At 45.0% G+C, this 23,712-nt stretch overlaps 1 protein-coding gene across 3 annotated transcripts in view; it reads right to left on the reverse strand.

The window, feature by feature from the left end:
• Window positions 1–23,712, reverse strand: part of rsrc1 (arginine/serine-rich coiled-coil 1) — a 627,020-nt gene that overhangs the window by 270,407 nt on the left and 332,901 nt on the right. For all 3 annotated transcript variants that reach the window (XM_070882350.1, XM_070882349.1, XM_070882347.1), the window contains exon 7: window positions 976–1,027. In XM_070882350.1, coding sequence (XP_070738451.1) covers window positions 976–1,027 — 52 coding nt within the window. The remainder of the gene's footprint in view (window positions 1–975; window positions 1,028–23,712) is intronic.

Genomic DNA, 23,712 nt, shown 5'->3' on the forward strand with positions numbered 1-23,712 from the left:
ATTTTTTGGCACAAATTTACAGAAAATTCCAGATTAGTAAGTCTACCCAATGCCTATGCCTGGTGGTTTCCATGACCAGCACCAACAATGCTCTGTATTAGCCAACACAAGTTGTATCTTTCTCGGACAGTGTAACCAGCCTCTACTCTGTGTACAATTATTATACTCCTCCTTCAACCTCCACACACACACACACATTCCAGTTTCATCAATCAATTACAAGTTGCCATGTCATCAGAGAAAATCAGTAACAGAACAAGAAAAAATTGATATTTTCACCAAAATGTGAGAAGAAAATAAAATATATGTTCATGTACTACAGTTGCGAATTGAGAGCAGTTTGATTGCTTGAAGGACTCAACCTGTGACACTGTCCTTCAACCAGAATATACCATTGTTTAATTGAATTTCTAGAATGTTTACATTTGAACAAAAAATAATTTCAAAGCACTTTGAAGATAATAGCTAGCTATCCATACATAAATGGTAAAAATGCCCTTCATCAGGAAATGTGAAATATGTTGGTAAAACTTATCAGCAGTAATTTATCATTGTTTTCTAAGAGACAAATAAGTCTGTTTCTCATTAAGTGCTCACACAAGTCCTTGTAAACTTAGTTTAAATCTAAGTTCAAAAAAATTGAAAGAACTGGGCAAGCAAATACAAACAAGTCAGACCTGCCAAAGAATGAAATTGCACAAAGAATTTAACAACCAATTTCAGAATCTGCTTTTAGCAAGCAGAGTATCTGGAGTTAATAGCATTCATGAGAAAAAATATTTACTCAATTTTTTTTTAGTGAGGCAAAGTTTATTTTCACAACTAAGAAAATAATGAAACTAAGTGAAAATATAAACTACCTTTTGAAAGCATCGACACAATATGTGTATAGGGAAATTCAACCTCACGGTCTCATATTGTGCATGATACTTAAGGAATAGAAAACAACATGATAATTTCAATCCCATCACCTACCAGCAGCCTGGAGGACCAACTGTAGTCTAGCTTTGGCCTGTTCCGCAGGGGGCTGCAAAACAACAAAGATAAACCCACATCAAATATAATGGATTTCTGTATTAATGATGACACAGTCCAAGAGATTTTCATTCATCAAGAAATAGAAGAACTGTTCGCGACAATATACAATGTGGAATCAAAAAGACACACCAGTCATCAAAATATTTTGAATGATTGGTGGAACACCCTCAGTTTCTGATTTAGAGTGGAACACTAGATGGATGCCCTTAAAAACATTAACCAGACAACACTAAACCTTTTAGACATTTTACATAATTTGAAACAGCGTTTCCAATTAGAAGTTTAAAATTTCTGCATAATTTCTGCATTACTTGAGATATAGCTTCTTGTAGCAGTACTGTTCTAATAACTTGGCTGTAGCAAAATGTAAGATGTTAAATTGTCAAAATATAATTAACTGTACTGTGACCAACCACTTGTACAACATCCATCCTTCAGTTCCAAAAAGTACTCTTTCCACCAACGATACCATTTTGTCAGAGAAAATGACACTTCATTTTCACATGCATGCTGGTGTGCTGCATCTATTATAATATAATGAAGTTCCAACGAATAAAAAAGATGTAAAGTTTGCTTTAATTCTTTGTAGTATGGGATCATTAGATTATTTGAGGATTTGCATAGTCAGTTCATACACATGTGCCACCAGAGCTCCATGCAATCCCATTCAGCAAAGAAATGTTCACATTTGCATAATCCTTCAAAGGCATCAACCTCCTCCTCCCCCACACAAATCCTTAGATTTAACATTATAGCTTCAAGTATTATCAAAATTACACTTTCTGCAACTTTGTGTGATGCAAATATATACACCACTTTGTAAAATGGTTTAGTTAAGACAAACTGGGGGTATGCAAAAATTCTAGAGACATGAAAACATCAAAATGAATGCAGTAATATCTGTGAGGCACAGTTTTATGGGGATGCTTTTCAAGCACAGCATACTGTTACGTTTCTGTTTTTCCATTTCCCTCATCTCCTGAAGGCATTGGCTCCTTGCTGGGATACACTTGCAATCCAACAGTAACTTGTCAAAGTGACCATTCTTCATGCATGGGGCCTTGGCAATGAGCATTAACAAGCTATTTGAATAGGGAGCGATCACAGTCATGTCAGTACTTGCCCCCATCTGCACTGAATAGGTTCCCTAGCCAATCCTTTCCCAACCCTGAGTTGCTCAGGCCAATTTTAGTACCACTGCCTTCCAAAACATAAGAATTAGGAGCAGAAGTAGGCCATTCGGCCCCTTGAGCCTGCTCCACCATTCAATAAGATCTTGGCCGATCTTCTACCTCAACTCCACTTTATTGCACTGTCCCCATATCCCTTGATTCACTTGATAATCAAAAGTCTATTGATCTCTGTCTTAAATATACTCAAAGACTGAGCCTCCACAGCCCTCGGGTAGAAAATTCCAAAGATTCATCACCCCGAGTGAAGAAGTTTCTCTTAATTTCAGTCCTAAATGGCCGGCCCCTTATTCTGAGACAGTGACTCCTGGTTCGAGACTCCTCAGCCAGAGGAAAGTACCTCCCTGCAACTACCCTGTCTAGCCCTGTAAGAATTTTGTATGTTTCAATGAGATCATCTCTCAATTCTTCTAAACTCTAGAGAATATAGGCCTAGTCTACTCAGTCTCTCCTCATAGGACAATCCCCCCATCTCAGGAATCAGTCTGTGGTAAGTTTATCCTTCCGTACCAGAGTGCAGTCACTTTTGTAATGTAGGAAATGGAGCAGGCAATTTGCACACAGCAAAATCCCACAAATAGCAATGTGATAATGACCAAATGATCTGTTTGCGATGTTGGTTGAGGAATAAATGTTGGCCAGGACATTGAGGTGAACACCCATGTTCTTCTTCGAAATATTGCTGTGGAATCTTTTACGTCCACCTGAGAGGAGCAAACGGAGCCTCGGTGTAATGTCTCATCAAAAGACGGTACCTCTGACAGTGCAGCACTCCCTCAGTACTGCATTAGTGTATCTGGAGAATTGAACCCACAACCTTCTGACTCAAGTGATCAACACATGTAACAGAAAAATTACATGTGGAAAGTAACTTTCTGAAATAGTTCATTAAAATAAAATAAATACTGGCGGAGTTCATTGAAAATGAAAATATAAAGGGCAATGTGTATTTTTTCTTTTTATATACACAGGGCATAAATTTGACCCACCCATTTTATCGGTGCACTCACGTGAAATGTGCCGACTTCCTAGGCTCAAAACGGTATCAAAAAGATGTCCCCAGATTCTGGCCTCTCTGTTGATTCTCCCAGGGCTTGGCGCGGCGTAGCGATTCTATTGGGGAGCAGAGCTAGGGCCCTGCACGTGAAAGAGTGCTGGCAGCTGTCCACATGCGCATTAGAGCGTTCGCGCATGCGCAGTAGCTCCTGCCGATGATGATGATGATGATGCGTGCTGCAACATGGGACCCGATGCGCTCCGCCATTATCTTGGGCCGGTGGCCTGCCACACAGTAACGAGAAGCCTGCCTTCTTCTAAAGCACTTGGTTCTTTTGTTGACTGCCTGCATTATATTCTACACACAACTTGAAGACTTGAGGATATTGCCATGCCAAAGGTTCAGGTAGAATTGTCTATTTTGAAATCCATCTCAAAAGTTTGATGGGGGGGGGGGGGGGGGGGAGAGAAGAGTTTTGATTGCCGGGGGGGGGGGGGGGGTGAAGTTTTGATCGGGGGGAGGGTAGTTTTGGTCTTGGGGGGGAGGGTAGTTTTGGCCTTGGGGGGGGGGGGGGGGGGGGAGGAGGGGGGGTTTGATCCGGGCTGGGGGAGGGGGGGGGGGGGGGAGGTGATAACTGTGTAGCCAGTAATTTTAATGAGCTTACTCAAGACTTTCTTTGACCCTGTTGATGAAAATATTTTCCTACATAGGAACATAAGAATTATGAGCAGGAGGTACTTCTATTTTTGATTTGGATATTTTGAAAAAATTATGTAAATATGTTTTGTCTCTTTACTTCTTTTATTTTTGTAGTTTAAGCTTCCATGAATGCTTCTGTTGTATAGTAAATTAACTTTGCAAAGTTTGTCATACGATGTTCTGTATAGCTGTTTGATCCTATTCACATTCTTTCGTCAAGTCATTAAGTACCTACCTGCGCTGATTTCTTAACTCTCCGCAAGGGTTTTCTGTGCGGCCACAAGTGGCCACATACGCTGGCTTAAGTTAGTTTGGAGCAACTATTAGCTGTCCAAAGTGGCTTAAATGGCCAAAACGGGCGTAGGTGTCTGGTAACGCCCCCTTTTGAACAGAACAAAACAAAACTAAAAAAAATCCTAACTAACTCACCTACACTGGCGCAAAGTGAATGTGCAAAATGGGGATTTGTAAAATACTCCAGAAAAATCAAGTTGCTCCAAAAAGAACGGAGCAACTCCTGGGCAATTTTGGGCCCTAAGTAACATAACAACAGGGTGCATTGGTAATAACAAGAAGATGTCACAAATTTGACATTCATGGGTCCAGGGAGCATAGAAGAAAAAAAAAATCAAAAGAAATTGTACCAGGTGCCAGAGATTTCCCATGACCAATTGCATGCTTCATGCATCCCAAGTTTAACCCAAGCCAACCAGCTCTGTACTTGAATGCAATGGACAGTGCCTTCTGGGAGAGAGTTCCACAGGCAGAAGTGGTGATAAGTGGTTGATGTTTGTGATGGAATGACATGGAAATCTGGCTTAAGTGTTAACAATATCACATGAAATATACACACAGAAACGGGTCACAGAGTCCATACTGGTGTTTATGCTCCACTCGAGTCTGCTCCCATCCTTCCACATCTAACTGTATCAGCATAACCCTCTATTCAATTCTCCCTCATATGCTTATCTAGCCTCCCCTTAAATACATCTATACTATTCGCCTCAAGCACTCCCTGTAGTAGAGTGTTCCACATTCTCATCACTCTCTCGGTAAAGAAGTTTCTTCTGAATTCCTATGAGATTTTTTGGTGACTATCTTATATTGGTTGCTTCTAGTTTTGCACTTCCCCACACGTGGAAACACTCTTTCTCTGTCTACTGTACCAAATACTGTCATAATTTTAACAAAAACATTTTATAATTTTAAAGATATCTATTAGGTCACCCCTCAGCCTTCTCTCCAAGAGCCTGTTCATCTTTTCCTGATAAGTTTAGCCTCACAGTTCTGGTATCATCCTTGTAAATCTTTTTTGTAGCCTCTCCAGTGACTCTACATCTTTTTTATAATATGGCGCCCAGAACTGCACATAGTACGCCAAATGTGGTTTAACTAATATTGGTGGGCTGTTCTAATAACGATGTTGCAAAAGACTGGGCTACTTCTTCCCATAGCTCTGTACAGTTTTGAGACCAGAAGCAAGTTACAGGATTTCTCTGCAGTCGTCCAAATAAGACAATGCCAAGACTAGACCATAAAATAAAATTCTATTTTCTTTGTGTTATGGAAAAAATTTAACTTTAATTGCTAATTAAAAAGTAATGAGAAAACTTATGGGCAGTTTCCCTATGTGAGACCCATAATTATTGATTTGAAGTATTGTAGCGATGGGGTGATGTGAACTTTCTAATGGTAAGTTACTGCTGTCGTGCAAATCCTTAAGGAATAACGCAGAATGAACATCACTCTCAAAACCACCTAAAATGCATCACCGTCCCCACCAGTAGCAGTATATGTAAAATAATAGTTTTTCTCAGTGTAACAATAGAGCATTAATTGCACCAGTACCAGCAGAAAAACAATAGTTCTCTTGATCATTTCTCAAGAGTAACTGCTTTTATGTTCTTCTTGATCTTTGTAATTAACTTGGGAAATGCTAAAATAAATCTGCTAGAAAAACACAAATTAGATGGAACAAATTTTACAGGGATTTCTTCAACGTTTCTTTTGCTCTAGTCAAAACATTCCGGTAAACCACACATGTAAACAGGTCACTTACAACTGGCATGCGAAGAATGTACATTCAACTAAACAGAGCTGGAGTTACAAAGCAGACCGATTGCTTGGGTCAGAATTTACTGCAGTCAGCGAACCATTAGCTTTGCCCTTGGCCTTCTAATTTCTGCAACGTTTTGCACTGGAAGTGCAATCTCGGGATTGCTACCAGTGCCACGTGATAGTCAGAGTAGGAATCGCAGAATAGCGCAGATGAATACGTGGCTTGAGCAGTGGTGCAGCAGGGAGGGATTCAAATTCCTGGGGCATTGGGACCGGTTCTGGGGGAGGTGGGACCAGTACAAACCGGACGGTCTGCACCTGGGCAGGACTGGAACCAATGTCCTAGGGGGAGTGTTTGCTAGTGCTGTTGGGGAGGATTTAAACTAATATGGCAGGGGGATGGGAACCAATGCAGGGAGACAGAGGGAAACAAAAAGGAGCCAAAAGCAAAAGACAGAAAGGAGATGAGGAAAAGTGGAGGGCAGAGAAACCCAAGGCAAAGAACAAAAAGGGCCACTGTACAGCAAAATTCTAAAAGGACAAAGGGTGTTAATAAAACAAGCCTGAAGGCTTTGTGTCTTAATGCAAGGAGTATCCGCAATAAGGTGGATGAATTAATTGTGCAAATAGATGTTAACAAATATGATGTGATTGGGATTACGGAGACGTGGCTCCAGGATGATCAGGGCTGGGAACTCAACATTCAGGGGTATTCAACATTCAGGAAGGATAGAATAAAAGGAAAAGGAGGTGGGGTAGCATTGCTGGTTAAAGAGGAGATTAATGCAATAGTTAGGAAAGACATTAGCTTGGATGATGTGGAATCTATATGGGTAGAGCTGCAGAACACCAAAGGGCAAAAAACGTTAGTAGGAGTTGTGTACAGACCTCCAAACAGTAATAGGGATGTTGGGGAGGGCATCAAACAGGAAATTAGGGGTGCATGCAATAAAGGTGCAGCAGTTATAATGGGTGACTTTAATATGCACATAGATTGGGCTAGCCAAACTGGAAGCAATACGGTGGAGGAGGATTTCCTGGAGTGCATAAGGGATGGTTTTCTAGACCAATATGTTGAGGAACCAACTAGGGGGGAGGCCATCTTAGACTGGGTGTTGTGTAATGAGAGAGGATTAATTAGCAATCTCATTGTGTGAGGCCCCTTGGGGAAGAGTGACCATAATATGGTGGAATTCTGCATTAGGATGGAGAATGAAACAGTAATTTCAGAGACCATGGTCCAGAACTTAAAGAAGGGTAACTTTGAAGGTATGAGGCGTGAATTGGCTAGGATAGATTGGCGAATGATACTTAGGGGGTTGACTGTGGATGGGCAATGGCAGACATTTAGAGACCGCATGGATGAAGTACAACAATTGTACATTCCTGTCTGGCGTAAAAATAAAAAGGGGAAGGTGGCTCAACCGTGGCTATCTAGGGAAATCAGGGATAGTATTAAAGCCAAGGAAGTGGCATACAAATTGGCCAGAAATAGCAGCGAACCTGGGGACTGGGAGAAATTTAGAACTCAGCAGAGGAGGACAAAGGGTTTGATTAGGACAGGGAAAATGGAGTACGAGAAGAAGCTTGCAGGGAACATTAAGGCGGATTGCAAAAGTTTCTATAGGTATGTAAAGAGAAAAAGGTTGGTGAAGACAAACGTAGGTCCCCTGCAGTCAGAATCAGGGGAAGTCATAACGGGGAACAAAGAAATGGCGGATCAATTGAACAAGTACTTTGGTTCGGTATTCACTAAGGAGGATACAAACAACCTTCCGGATATAAAAGGGGTCAGAGGGTCTAGTAAGGAAGAGGAACTGAGGGAAATCTTTATTAGTCGGGAAATTGTGTTGGGGAAATTGATGGGATTGAAGGCCGATAAATCCCCAGGGCCTGATGGACTGCATCCTAGAGTACTTAAGGAGGTGGCCTTGGAAATAGCGGATGCATTGACAGTCATTTTCCAACATTCCATTGACTCTGGATCAGTTCCTATGGAGTGGAGGGTAGCCAATGTAACCCCACTTTTTAAAAAAGGAGGGAGAGAGAAAACAGGGAATTATAGACCGGTCAGCCTGACCTCAGTAGTGGGTAAAGTGATGGAATCAATTATTAAGGATGTCATAGCAGTGCATCTGGAAAATGGTGACATGATAGGTCCAAGTCAGCATGGATTTGTGAAAGGGAAATCATGCTTGACAAATCTTCTGGAATTTTTTGAGGATGTTTCCAGTAAAGTGGACAAGGGAGAACCAGTTGATGTGGTATATTTGGACTTTCAGAAGGCTTTCGACAAGGTCCCACACAAGAGATTAATGTGCAAAGTTAAAGCACATGGGATTGGGGGTAGTGTGCTGACGTGGATTGAGAACTGGTTGTCAGACAGGAAGCAAAGAGTAGGAGTAAACGGGTACTTTTCAGAATGGCAGGCAGTGACTAGTGGAGTGCCGCAAGGTTCTGTGCTGGGGCCCCAGCTGTTTACATTGTACATTAATGATTTAGACGAGGGGACTAAATGCAGTATCTCCAAATTTGCGGATGATACTAAGTTGGGTGGCAGTGTGAGCTGCGAGGAGGATGCTATTAGGCTGCAGAGTGACTTGGATAGGTTAGGTGAGTGGGCAAATGCATGGCAGATGAAGTATAATGTGGATAAATGTGAGGTTATCCGCTTTGGTGGTAAAAACAGAGAGACAGACTATTATCTGAATGGTGACAGATTAGGAAAAGGGAAGGTGCAACGAGACCTGGGTGTCATGGTACATCAGTCATTGAAGGTTGGCATGCAGGTACAGCAGGCGGTTAAGAAAGCAAATGGCATGTTGGCCTTCATAGCGAGGGGATTTGAATACAGGGGCAGGGAGGTGTTGCTACAGTTGTACAGGGCCTTGGTGAGGCCACACCTGGAGTATTGTGTACAGTTTTGGTCTCCTAACTTGAGGAAGGACATTCTTGCTATTGAGGGAGTGCAGCGAAGGTTCACCAGACTGATTCCCGGGATGGCGGGACTGACCTATCAAGAAAGATTGGATCAATTGGGATTGTATTCACTGGAGTTCAGAAGAATGAGAGGGGACCTCATAGAAACGTTTAAAATTCTGACGGGTTTAGACAGGTTAGATGCAGAAAGAATGTTCCCAATGTTGGGGAAGTCCAGAACCAGGGGTCACAGTCTGAGGATAAGGGGTAAGCCATTTAGGACCGAGATGAGGAGAAACTTCTTCACCCAGAGAGTGGTGAACCTGTGGAATTCTCTACCACAGAAAGTAGTTGAGGCCAATTCACTAAATATATTCAAAAGGGAGTTAGATGAAGTCCTTACTACTCGGGGGATCAAGGGTTATGGCGAGAAAGCAGGAAGGGGGTACTGAAGTTTCATGTTCAGCCATGAACTCATTGAATGGCGGTGCAGGCTAGAAGGGCTGAATGGCCTGCTCCTGCACCTATTTTCTATGTTTCTAAATTAGAAATCCAACCAGCGTGGTGCCCTGAACAGGGCAAGCAATTGTGTATGTCCTTAACCAGATTGAAGTATTGTTAATGAACAGTACAGAGTCTGAATCAGGAATTGTAAGTTAGAATAGTGAATTCAATGACAAATCAGGTACAGAAAGTGAATTAAAGAGAGGGAAAGAAAGATTGGGTGAAGAGAGGGAGGAAAAAAAGAGATAAAAAGAAAAAGTTAAAAATAATATTTAATTAATTTTTTTAAAATTTTCCAACAACAATTAAAATATGAAGGAATGAGACTCAACACTTGTAAAAGTTAATTGTCAGTGCCAGAGAGGTTATTTGGCAGTAATTAAGACTCATCACACTATTAAACAGGGTACTTAAGACTGAAATGGACAAGCCCTAACTCTCTGTGGTTATGAGTTTAGTCCATTTCTGCAACATCAGTATTGGAGCTTCACGCTGTTCAATACAGTTGAATGGGAAGCCAGACGGCAAGAAGCCACTTTCACGCAGCTTACGGAGCAGCAGCAGATCTCAGAGCATTTCCTGATTTTATTTCAGATTTCCAACAGCGGCAGATTTTTTTTTAATGTGAATTGCTTCGGAGTTTAAACTAGTAATCACTCAAGTCGTATGTGTTATGTCTTTAGATGCTCTGATAATGACTCCACGAGGCAATGTGTTGTACTTGAACTGTAGTGACCTTCGTCCTTTATTGATAACTCCAGAGTGAGGATCACACATGGGGCCTGCCTTTTATACTAGGCCAGGCACACCTGTACAGGTAACCTGCAAGTCTCCCACTGCGGTGCCCTCTGGTGGCACACCTTGTAATAGTGCAAGCAGTAACCATGTAGGATACATGACATCACTTTCTCCCAAGCCTTTCGTGCAAATCGCCTCTGCATTGACTGTGCTCTGGGCTTAGCTCTATCTGGTTGATCCTTGGCGGGTCGTTTCTATCTTGGGTGAGTGGTTGGTGTTTCGTTGGCAGTAGAGTGCTGGTGGTTTCTGATTGTGTGTGTCCATGACCACTCCATTTTCTCCCCCGCCACATACAGATTATGCCAGAGGCTCATTACATTCATATACATTCAAGTCCAGAAAAAAAAAAGGTTTGCATTACATTTGTGGTTCAGTTGTGAGGCAAGTACATTCGACTGGTGAGATACATTATTGATACATACAGGGGATCAGTAACCGGTGTGCAAGGACAAGCTAGTTCCAGAACTGCTGGATGGTGTCCAGGTAGTCTGGTGCCGGCACGGTGCCCCGTACTGGCAGTGGGAACCTGGTTGGCTCAAGTTGCCTGCTCTCAGGGCTGTGCCGTTGCTCCAAGTGTCGGGCAGGTACACAGATGCCTGTGACCTCCCTATCCGTTCTTTGCGCCCTGGGTCGCTGCTGCTCCCTGAGGAGCTGTTGTCTAGCAGTGCACAGGGAACTGCTCACTCGCTTGCCTGGACGTTGCTTGGTTTGGGATCCTTGCTGGTCCCAGTCTCCTTTGGGAGAACTGCTGCGGGTGACCCTTCGTTCCCGGGTAAGGTCTTGGTGGCGATGAGGTCAGGGGGCTGCGCCTTAATACAGTTTGACTTTCAGGTTCGTGGCAGTAGGTGCCATCGGGTGCCTGGGAGGTGGAGCCGATCAGGGGCAGGATATCGATATCGGTGCTGTTGCCCTCCTGAGATCACTTGCTTTGCAGTTCTTAAGTATTAGCTGCTTGTGGCCACACTCCATGGTGCACAACTCTGGTCCCAGGGACGCAGGCTACTACATTGGGTAGCTCGCTGGACCTGTGTGCTCCCGATGGGTGTCTGCTCGCTGCATTGACTGAGTGCAGTTGAAATCCTACATCGCACATTACTCATTGTAAATACCCTGTCAGCTCTGATCGCGATCGCGTGCCTTTTTTTTGCTTATTGCTTGTACACAACTCTGATCACATAATGCACATTTTACATCTAACTCACAGTTGCGACTATATTGAGACTTTTCTTTGCTTATTGCATGTACACAATTCTGCTCATCAACTGCACATTTTACTTCTAACTCACAATTGCTCTTACATTGTTTGAAAATGTGGAACTGTCCCTTTAAGTGTGGTGGGTAGCAGGCCTCCTTTAAGAGAGCCTTGCTTTCTTTACCCCAATCCTTTTCTCCGTTTGGTGTCACTTGTTGCTCCATCAGCGCTGCACCTTGTGGTCTGGCCGTGGCCATCTGTTTCTGCAGCGCCTTACCTCGTGGTTTGGGTGCCATCTTTCATCCATCCACGATGTCGACTGCGGTGATCCTCTTCTCCCCGGGTTCTGCCACCGAAGCTGGGAAGTCGCCTTTGGATCCGATTTTCTTCCTCCGGAGTCCTGCCACTGGAGCCTGGAAGATGCATTCGGGTCGTCTCAGCTGGATCATCACCATGCAGTCGTGCTGAGCGGTCTGTGCCTCAGGTGCTGTGCTGGTCTGCTCTCTGGTGCCGGGTCCACCCTCAAGTGAGGGCTTGCTTTGTCTCCGAGCGTGGAGGACGTCGATCGCTGGAGGGATGAAGTCTACCCACTTCCAGTGGTTGGTGTTTCGTTGGCAGTAGAGTGCTGGTGGTTTCTGATTGAGTGTATCCATGATCACTCCAGTATGTTCTTACCAAGTCCGGACCGGGGTCAAGCAGGGCTGCGTCATCGCGCCAACCATCTTCTCAATCTTCCTCGCCGCCATGCTCCACCTCACACTCAACAAGCTCCCCGCTGGAGTGGAATTAAACTACAGAACCAGTGGGAACCTGTTCAACCTTCATCATCTCCAGGCCAAATCCAAAACCGTTCCAACTTCTGTTGTCGAGCTACAGTACGCGGACGATGCTTGCGTCCGCACACACTCAGAGACTGAACTCCAAGTCATAGTCAACATCTTCACTTAGGCGTACGAAAGCATGGGCCTTACACTAAACATCTGTAAGACAAAGGTCCTCCACCAGCTTGTGCCCGCTACACAGCACTATGCCCCCAGTCATCAAGATGCACGGCCCGGCCCTGGACAACGTGGACCACATCGCATACCTCAGGAGCCTCTTATCAACAAGGGCAGACATTGATGACGAGATTCAACACCGAAGAGTTAAACTAATATGGCAGGGGGATGGGAACCTATGCAGGGAGACAGAGGGAAGTAGAATGGGGGCAGAAGCAAAAGATAGAAAGAAGAAAAGTAAAAGTGGAGGGCAGAGAAACCTAAGACAAAAAGCAAAAAGGGCCACATTACAGCAAAATTCTAAAGGGGTAAAGTGTGTTAGAAAGACAAGCATGAAGGTTCTGTGCCTCAATGCGAGTATTCGGAATATGGTAGACGAATTAACTGTGCAGATAGCATTTAATGGGTATGATGTAATTGGCATCACGGAGACATGGCTCCAGGGTGACCAAGGCTGGGAACTCAACATCCAGGGGTATTCAACATTTAGGAAGGAGAGACAGAAAGGAAAAGGAGGCGCGGTGCCATTGCTGGTTAAAGAGCAAATTAATACAATAGTAAGAAAGGACGTTAGCTTGGATGATGTGGAATTGGTATGGGTGGAACTACGGAATACCAAGGGACAGAATACACGAGTGGGAGTTGTGTACAGACAACCAAACAGTAGTAATAAGGTTGGGGACAGCATCAAACAAGAAATTAGGATGCATGCAATAAAGGTACAGCAGTTATCATGGGTGACTTTAATCTACATATTGATTGGGCTAACCAAACTGGTAGCAATGCGGAGGAGGAGGATTTCCTGGAGTGTGTTAGGGATGGTTTTCCAGACCACTATGTCGAGGAACCAACTAGGGAGCTGGCCATCCTAGACTGGGTGATGTGTAATGAGAAAGGACTAATTAGCAATCTTGTTGTGCGAGGCCCTTAGGGCAGGGTGACCAGAACATGGTAAACTTCTTTGTTAAGATGAAGAGTGACACAGTTAATTCAGAAACTAGGGTCCTGAAAAGGAAAGGTAACTTCGATGGTATGAGACGTGAATTGGCTAGAATAGACTGGCGAATGATGCGTAAAGGGTTGACGGTGGATAGGCAATGGCAAACATTTAAAGATCACATGGATGAACTTCAACAATTGTACATCCCTGTCTGGAGTAAAAATAAAATGGGGAATGTGGCTCAACCGTGGCTAACAAGGGAAATTAAGGATAGTGTTAAATCCAAGGAAGAGGCATATCAATTGGCCAGAAAAAGCAGCAAACCTGAGGACTGGGAGAAATTTAGAATTCAGCAGAGGAGGACAAAGGGTTTAATAAAGAGCGGGAAAATAGAGTACGAGAGGAAGCTTGCTGGGAACATAAAAACTGACTGCAAAAGCTTCTATAGATATGTGAAGAGAAAAAGATTAGTGAAGACAAACGTAGGTCCCTTGCAGTCGGATTCAGGTGAATTTATAATGGGGAACAAAGAAATGGCAGACCAACTGAACAAATACTTTGGTTCTATCTTCACAAAGGAAGACACAAATAACCTTCTGGAAGTACTAGGGGACCGAGGGTCTAGTGAGAAGGAGAAACTGAAGGATATCCTTATTGGCGGGAAATTGTGTTAGGGAAATTGATGGGATTGAAGGCCGATAAATCCCCAGGGCCTGATAGGCTGCATCCCAGAGTATTTAAGGAAGTGGCCCTAGAAATAGTAGATGCATTGGTGATCATTTTCCAACAATCTATCGACTCTGGATCAGTTCCTATGGACTGGAGGGTAGCTAATGTAACACCACTTCTTAAAAATGGAGGGAGAGAGAAAGCAGGTAAGTATAGACCGGTTAGCCTGACATCAGTAGTATGGAAAATGTTAGAATCAATTATTAATTATTAAGGATGAAATAGCAGCATATTTGGAAAGCAGAGACAGGATCGGTCCAAGTCAGCATGGATTTATGAAAGGGAAATCATGCTTGACAAACCTTCTAGAATTTTTTGAGGATGAAACTAGTAGAGTGGACAAGGGAGGACCAGTGGATGTGCTGTATTTGGACTTTCAAAAGGCTTTTGACAAGGTCCCACACAAGAGATTGGTGTGCAAAATTAAAGCACATGGTATTGGGGGTAATGTACTGACATGGATAGAGAACTGGTTGTCAGACAGGAAGCAGAGAGTCGGGATAAACGGGTCCTTTTCAGAATGGCAGGCAGTGACTAGTGGAGTGCCGCAGGGCTCAGTGCTAGAATCCCAGCTCTTTACAATATACATCAATGATTTAGATGAAGGAATTGAGTGTAATATCTCCAAGTTTGCAGATGACGCTAAACTGGGTGGTGGTGGGAGCTGTGAGGGGGACGCTCAGAGGCTGCAGGGTGACTTGGACAGGTAAGATGAGTGGGCAAATGCATGGCAGATGCAGTATAATGTGGATAAATGTGAAGTTATCCACTTTGGGGGCAAAAACGCGAAGACAGAATATTATCTGAATGGTGGCAGATTAGGAAAGGGGGAGGTGCAACGAGACCTGGGTGTCATGGTTCATCAGTCATTGAAAGTTGGCATACAGGTACAGCAGGCGGTGAAGAAGGCAAATGGTATGTTGGCCTTCATAGCTAGGGGATTTGAGTATCGGAGCAGGGAGGTCTTAACTGCAGTTGAACAGGGCCTTAGTGAGGCCTCACCTGGTATATTATGTTCAGTTTTGGTCTCCTAATCTGAGGAAGGACATTCTTGCTATTGAGGGAGTGCAGCGAAGGTTCACCAGACGATTCGCGGGGTGGCTGGACTGACATATGAAGAGAGACTGGATCAACTGGGCCTTTACACATTGAAGTTTAGAAGGATGAGAGGGGATCTCATAGAAACATACAAGATTCTGACGGGACAGGCTAGATGCAGGTACAATGTTCCCAATGTTGGGGAAGTCTAGAACGAGGGGACACAGTCTTAGGATAAGGGGTAGGCCATTTAGGACTGAGATGAGGAGAAACTTCTTCACTCAGAGAGTTGTTAACCTGTGGAATTCCCTGCCGCAGAGAGTTGTTGATGTCAGTTCAATGGATATATTCAAGAGGGAGTTAGATATGGCCCTTACGGCTAAGGGGATGAAGGGATATGGAGAGAAAGCAGGAAAGGGGTACTGAGGGAATGATCAGCCATGATCTTATTGAATGGTGGTGCAGGCTCGAAGGGCCGAATGGCCTACTCCTGCACCTATTTTCTATGTTTCTATGCCTCCAGTGCGCCAGTGCAGCCTTCGGCCGCCTGAGGAAAAGAGTGTTCGAAGATCAGGCCCTCAAATATGCCACCAAGCTCATGGTCTACAGGGCTGTAGTGATACCCGCCCTCCTGTATGGCTCAGAGACATGGACCAAAAGTACACACCTCAAATCGCTGGAGAAATACCACCAACAATGTCTCTGCAAGATCCTGAAAATCCCCTGGGAGGACAGATGCACCAACGTTAGCGTCCTCGACCATACCAACATCCCCAGCGTTGAAGCACTGACCACACTCAACCAGCTCCGCTGGGCGGGCCATATTGTTCACATGCCCGACACAAGACTCCAAAAGCAAGCGCTCGACTCGGAACTCCTTCACGGCAAACGAGCCCAAGGTGGGCAGAGGAAATGTTTCAAGGGCACCCTTAAAGCCTTCTTGATAAAATGTAACATCCCCACTGGCACCTGGGAGTTCCTGGCCAAAGACCGTCCTAAGTGGAGGAAGTGCATCCGGGAGGGCGCTGAGCACCTCGAGTCTCATCGTCGATAGCGTGCAGAAACCAAATGCAGGCAGCGGAAGGAGCGTGTGGCAAACCAGTCCCACCCACCCTTTCCTTCAACGACTGTCTGTCCCACCGTTGACAGAGAGTGTAATTCTCGTATTGGACTGTTCAGTCACCTAAGAACTCATTTTTAGAGTGGAAGCAAGTCTTCCTCGATTCCGAAGGACTGTCTATGATGGATGCTTTTAAAAAAAATTGATGCACTGCGTAATGCAATGATGTCACTTTCTAAATTCTTGAAAAACCCAAACAGGCTTTAATTTGCTGAAGATAAACGTTACTTTTTACATGTTACTGTGGCATGCTCATTTATGAGAAACATGCAAGTGTGACACAGGAAGCCTTTTTAAATAAAAGTTATTTAAGTTGCAACACCTACTAAAGATGTGGAAAAAAGTACACAGAAGATTCTAAATATGCAAAGCTGAAGAAAAGTTTGGCATTTCTTTTATGTTTCTGTCATTTACAAATTACTAAATTGCATCAAATTGCCTTTAATTCATGCATTAAAAGCTAAATAATCAAACATTCAAATCATAATTTTAGGTGTTTAATTAAACAAATCCACCAAACTACCTGTAAACACGTCCTCAGGAAACAAATTTCCGGTATTACTTTTTCCACATATAATTTTCACCTGCACATCATCATCATCATAGGCAATCCCTCGAAACCGAGGAAGACTTACTTCCACTCTAAAAGTGAGTTTTCAGGTGACTGTACAGTCCAATATGGGAATTACAGTCTCTGTCACAGGTGGAACAGAGTGGTTGAAGGAAGGGGTGGGTGGGGAGTCTGGTTTGCCGCACGCTCTTTCCGCTGTCTGCGCTCGATTTCTGCACGCTCTCGGCGACGAGACTCAAGGTGCTCAACGTTCTCCCGGATGCTCGTCCTCCACAGGGCGGTGTTGGACCAGGGATTCCCAGGTGCCGGTCGGGGTGTTGCACTTTATCAAGGAGGCTTTGAGGGTGTCCTTGAAGCATTTCCTCTGCCCACCTGGAGCTCGTTTGCCGTGTAGGAGTTGAGTCGAGCGCTTGTTTTGGCAGTCTCGTGTCGGGTGTGTGGACGATGTGGCCTGCCCAATGGAGCTGGTCGAGCGTGGTCAGTGCTTCGATACTGGGGATGTTGGCATGAGCGAGAACACTGATGTTGGTGCGTCTATCCTCCCAGTGGATTTGCAAGATCTTGCAGAGGCAGCTCTGCTGGTACTTCTCCAGCACTTTGAGAAGTCTGCTGTATATAGTCCACATCGCTTAGCCATATAGGAGTGCCAGTATCACTACTGCCCTGTCGACCATAAGCTTGGTGCCAGATTTGAGGTCCTGGTCTTCAAACTCTTTCTTAGACGACCGAAGACTGCGCTGGCACACTGGAGGCGGTGTTGGACCTCGTCATCGATGTCTGCCCTTGCTGATAGTAGGCTCCCGAGGTATGGAAAATGGTCCACGTTGTCCAGGGCTGCGCCGTGGATTTTGGTGGCTGGGGGGGCAGTGCTGTGTGGCGGAGTCAGGTTGGTGGAGGACATTTATCTTACGGATGTTTAGTGTAAGGCCCATGCTTTCGTACGCCTCGGTGAAGATGCTGACAATGGCTTGGAGTTCGGCCTCTGAATGTGTGCAGTCGCAAGCATCGTCCACATACTGTAGTTCGATGACAGAGGATGGGACAACCTTGGATCTAGCCCGAAGGCGACGAAGATTGAACAGGTTACCATTGGTTCTATAGTTTAGTTCCACTCCAGCAGGGAGCTTTTTGAAAGTGAGATAGAGCATTGCAGCAAGGAAGATCGAGAAGAGCATTGGGGTGATGATTCAGCTCTGCGTGATCCCGGTGCGGACGTGGATTGGGTCTGTGGTGGATCCGTTCGTCAGGATCACGGCTTGCATGTCGTCGTGGAGCAGGCAGAGGATGGTGCCAAACTTTTGGGGGCAGCCAAACGGAGGAGGACGCTCCATAGTCCCTCACGGTTGACAGTATCAAAGGCCTTGGTGAGGTCAAAAAAGGCCATATTCATTGTATGTCTCTTGTAGTTGTCGCGCGATGACGATCCATGTCTGTTGTACCCCTTAGTGGACAGAATCTGCATTGTGACTCTGGGAGGAGGTCTTCAGCCACAGTGAGAAGACAGTTGAGGAGGATTCTTGCGATGACTTTCCCGCTGACAGCAGAGGGATTACTCTGTAGTTGCCGCAGTCGGACCTGTCCCCTTTTTTGAAGATGGTTATGATTACGGCATCTCTGAGATCCCCCGGCATGTTCTCCTCCTTCCAGATAAGAGATGAGGTCATGCATTCGTGCCAATAGTGCCTCACCGCCATACCTAAGTGCCTCAACGGGGATTCCATCTGCTCCTGACGCCTTGTTGTTCTTGAGCTGACGCATGTTCTTTTCTACCTCATGCAGTCCTGGGGTTTTGCTAATGTGGTGGCAGGTAGCATGCTGCGGGATGGAATCAAGGACACTCGTTTCGAAGGCAGTCTCGGTTAAGGAGATCTTCAAAGTGCTCCTTCCAGCGGGCCCTGACTGCCTCGGTGTCCTTAATGAGTGCCTCCCCGTTCTTGGCCAGCAGTGGGGTGGGGCCTTGGGTGCAGCAAAGCAGCTCTACAGGCGACTGAATGCCGAGATCCAACAAAAAACCCGAAAGAATAGTCGGTGGGTGGAGAAAGCACAGGAGATCCAGCAGCTGGCCGACAGCCATGATGTGCGAGAATTTTTCACCACAGTTCAGTCCTCCTGCACAACACCATATGTTGCAACAATAGGAATTATACATCAAGAAAAATAAACTTGGTTGAGATCAGTAGAAAGATGAACAATAAGAGTGAGAAGATTGGACAGATGAGAAGGGAAGGCGAGGTGCAGAAGAATAATACAACTCAAGCTTTCAGTTTCATCAAAAGGAATGTGCCGACTGTTACAAATGTTATATTTTCCTGCTCTTTGGACACTTGCAGTCATGAGGAAAATTTCACTCATTCCAGAAAAACATAAATTAATAATTTTTCTTGCTCAAGATACATTTGTTTAGTCCAGACTGTTCTCCTCAAGCCAGGAATATCTTCAAAGTTCTGCCTAAGGACAAGCAACTCTCTACAGGAGGTTTAATTAATGATGTGATAATTTGTGATAAGCAAAACAACTTCCCATCGAACATACGCAAGCATTGTTACATGAGTATGTGTCCACAGAGAAGGTTTATTTTGCCTCAGGTGTCGAGGACAATTGGATCAGGTCCTACGGGATATCTGCTAGTGACTGGTCATGTGTGCACGCATATTCTATACATCGTTATTTTTGCAGGACTGGGAGGGTAAAGAGCTTGCTAAATTTATCAGTTTTTTTCCACTGTACGAAAATAAATAGGACATTTTTCGTGTTATATTTCAAATAATTCGAACAGCTTTAATTTCACACCTTGATTAAAATGAACGTGTAATTCACACAGCCCAAATCATAGAATCTTACACAGAATCGTGCCTGTTGATGAAAACAGTTATCCAATTAGTCCCAGTCCCCTGCTCTCTCTCCATAACCCTGCAAATCTTTCCTTTTCAAATATATATACAATTCCCTTTTGAAAGTTATTATTGAATCTGCTTCCACCACTCTTTCAGGCAGTGCAATCCAGATCATCATAACTCACTGCATCAAAAAAATATCCTCATCTCCCACGAGTTCCAATTATCTTAAATTAGTGTCCTTTGGTTACCGATTCTTCCGCCAGTCGAAACAATTTCTCATTATTTACTCTATCAAAAGCCCTCATAATTTTTAAATCTCTGCAGAGATGTTTCCAATATTTTCTGTTTTTATTGATACAAAAGCTACTTAAATCCTTAACCTTAAATTCTTAGCACTCCAGTCCACATGTCATCAAGGCAGACATTCAGCAACCACAAGTGCCTCAGTCAAACTGTAAAGAATGAAGTCGTTTTGCAAAATGTTTTCTTAACTCTTGTTTGAGTCCCAACAAAAGTGAAACTAGCTGACAAAACATTAGTGACATCTTCCCAAACAGTGTATTTGATCCGGTCAAAGCAAAGTAATTGAAAAATAAATCATTATCAACCTCAGAGAAGTAGAGCAACTGGCAACAGAAATTATAAGGACAACCATATTAAATCACAGATGAAATAACAAGTTGCAGCTTGTTATATATGTAAACTTGTATTTACTCTGTACAGCCACCAGAGGGCTCATCCCCTGGAATCCCAAGGGATCCCATAATCCCTTGGGAGCACAGGTATTTAAGGAGGCTTCACATGTTGGAGAGGCACTCTGGAGACCTGCAATAAAAGACTACGGTCACACTTTACTTTGAGCTCAGTGTTCAGTCTGACTCTTTCTCCATACACTACAACTGGCGACAAGATACAGATAGCGAACCCAAAGATGCAGAGAACAGTGGGCATCCTGGAGAAATTCTCGGAGGGAGATGATTGGGAAACTTTTGTGGAGCGACTCGACCAATTCTTCGTGGACAACGAGCTAGATGGGGAAGAGAGCGCTGCCAAACGAAGGGCGATCCTCCTCACCGTCTGTGGGGCACCAACGTATGGCCTCATGAAGAATTTGCTCACTTCAGCGAAACCCACGGAGAAATCATACGACGATTTGTGCACACTGGTCCGAGAGCATTTGAACCCAAAGGAAAGCGTTCTGATGGTGAGGTACCGGTTCTACACCTACAAAAGGACTGAAGGTCGGGAAGTGGCGAGTGAAGTGGCGAGTTAAGTCACCGAGCTAAGACGCCTTGCAGTACATTGCGAATTTGAAGGACATTTGAAGCACATGCTCAGAGACTTTTTCGTACTTGGCATTGGCCACGAAACTATACTTCGCAAACTTTTGACTGTAGAGACCCCAACCTTGAGTAAGTCCATAGCGATAGCCCAGGAGTTCATTGCCACCAGTGACAATACGAAGCAAATCTCTCAGCACACAAGTGCTGCTACAAGTACTGTGAACAAAGTGATGTTGTTTTCGAATCGTCATGTACAGGACAGGTCACACATACTTGCAGCTACACGTCCGCAGATGACTCAGAGTCCACCATCAAGGGTGATGAATGCAAGGCCATTAACACCTTGTTGGCGCTGCGGGGGTGATCATCGTTTCCATTCATGCCAATTCAAAGAGTACGTTTGCAAGGGCTGTGGAACAATGGGACACCTCCAACGAGTGTGCAGGCAAGCTGCAAAGCCTGTTAAACCTGCAAACCACCGTGATGCAGGAGGACAGATCCACGGAGGATCACGACGAACCAGAGCCTCAGAGCAAGGAGGCAGAAGTACATGGGATGAACACATTCACTACGAATTGTTCCCCGACAATGCTGAATGTTGAACTAAATGGAGCTGGACACGGGCTCGAGCCAGTCCATCATGGGCAAAAAGACTTTCGAAAGGTTGTGGTGCAACAAGGCCTTCAGGTCAGTCTTAATTCCAGTTTGCACGAAACTAAGAATTTACACGAAAGAACTGATTCCTGTTATCGGCAGTGCGACCGTAAAGGTCTCCTACGAGTCAGTGGTGCACAAGCTGCCACTCTGGGTGGTACCGGGTGATGGTCCTACGCTGCTCAGCAGGAGCTGGCTGGGAAAGATACGCTTGAACTGGGACGAAGTCCGAGCGCTATCGCCCGCTGACGACACTTAGTGTGCCCAGGTCTTAAACAAATTTCCTTCGCTGTTCGAGCCAGGCATTGGGAAATTCGAAGGAGCAAAAGTGCAGATCTACCTAATTCCGGGGGCACGACCCATCCATCACAAGGCGAGAGCAGTACCGTACATGATGAGAGAAAGGGTAGAGATCGAGCTCGACCGGCTGCAAAGAGAGGGCATCATTACCCCGATTAAGTTCAACGAGTGGGCCAGTCCTATCGTCCCAGTCCTCAAGGGAGACGGCATCGCCAGAATCTGTAGCAATTACAAAGTAACTATCAATCGTTTCTCCCCGCAGGATCACGCCGACGGCCGACGACCTCTTTGCAACGCTGGCGGGAGGAAAGACGTTCACGAAGCTGGATCTGACTTCAGCCGACATGACGCAGGAACTGGAGGAATCATCGAAGGCCCTCACCTGCACCAACACGCACAAAAATCTTTTTGTTTATAACAGATGACCGTTTGGAATCCGATCGGCGGCGGCGATATTCCAGAGAAACATGGAAAGCTTACTGAAGTCGGTCCCGCACACCGTGGTCTTCTAGGACGACATCTTGGTTACAGGTCGGAACACAGTTGAGCATCTGCAGAACCTGGAGGAGGTTCTTAGTTGACTCAACCGCGTGGGGCTCAGGTTAAAACATTCAAAGTGCGTTGTCCTGGCGTCTGAAGTGGAGTTCCTGGGAAGAAGAATTGCGGCGGACTTCATCAGGCCCACCAACGCGAAGACGGAGGCAATCAAGAACGCACCGAGACCACAGAACATGACGGAGCTGCGGTCGTTTCTGGGACTCCTGAACTACTTTGGTAACTTCTTACCGAGTCTCAGCACACTGTTAGAACCACTGCATATCTTACTACGAAAAGGGGATGAATGAGTTTGGAGCAAAAGCCAAGAAAATGCTTTTGTAAGAGCGAAAAAATTGTTATGCTCAAATAAATTGTTTGTGTTGTATGATCCATGTAAGCGTTTGGTGCTAGCATGTGATGCGTCGTCATATAGCATCGGGTGTGTATTGCAACAAGCTAATGATTTCGGGAAACTGCAATCAGTTGCTTATGCATCCAGGAGTTTGTCTAAGGTTGAGAGAGCCGACAGCATGATTGAGAAAGGAGCGTTAGCGTGTGTCTATGAGGTAAAGAAAATGCATCAATATCTGTTTGGGCTAAAATTCGAATTGGAAACTGACCATAAACCACATATCCCTGTTCTCTGAGTGTAAAGGGATAAATACCAACGCATCGGCCCACATCCAGAGATGGGCACTCACGTTGTCTGCATACAACTACACCATCCGCCACAGGCCAGGCACAGAAAACTGCGCCGATGCTCTCAGTAAGCTGCCATTACCCACCACGGGGGTGGAAATGGTGCAGCCCGCAGATCTAGCCATGGTTATGTTAGCATTTGAGAGTGAGCAATCACCAGTCACTGCCCGGCAGATCAAAACTTGGACATGCCAGGACCCCTTATTATCTCTAGTCAAAAGCTGTGTGCTTCACGGGAGCTGGTCCAGTGTCCCAGTGGAAATGCAGGAAGAAATAAAGCCTTTCCAGCGGCACAAAGATGAAATGTCTATACAGGCAGACTGCCTTCTGTGGGGCAATCGAGTAGTGGTCCCCAAGAAGGACAGAGACACCTTCATCAATGACCTCCACAGTACCACCCAGGCATCGTAATGATGAAAGCGATAGCCAGATCCCATATGTGGTGGCGCAGTATCGATGCGGACTTAGAGTTCTGCGTTCACAGATGTAATACATGCTCGCAGTTAAGCAAGGCACCCAGGGAGGCGCCGCTAAGTTTATGGGTCTTGGCCCTCCAAACCGTGGTCTAGGGTACACGTCGATTATGCAGGCCCGTTCTTGGGTAAAATGTT

Source organism: Pristiophorus japonicus, chromosome 6, assembly GCF_044704955.1.
Source record: "Pristiophorus japonicus isolate sPriJap1 chromosome 6, sPriJap1.hap1, whole genome shotgun sequence".
In the NCBI taxonomy this organism is placed as follows: Eukaryota; Metazoa; Chordata; class Chondrichthyes; family Pristiophoridae; genus Pristiophorus; species Pristiophorus japonicus.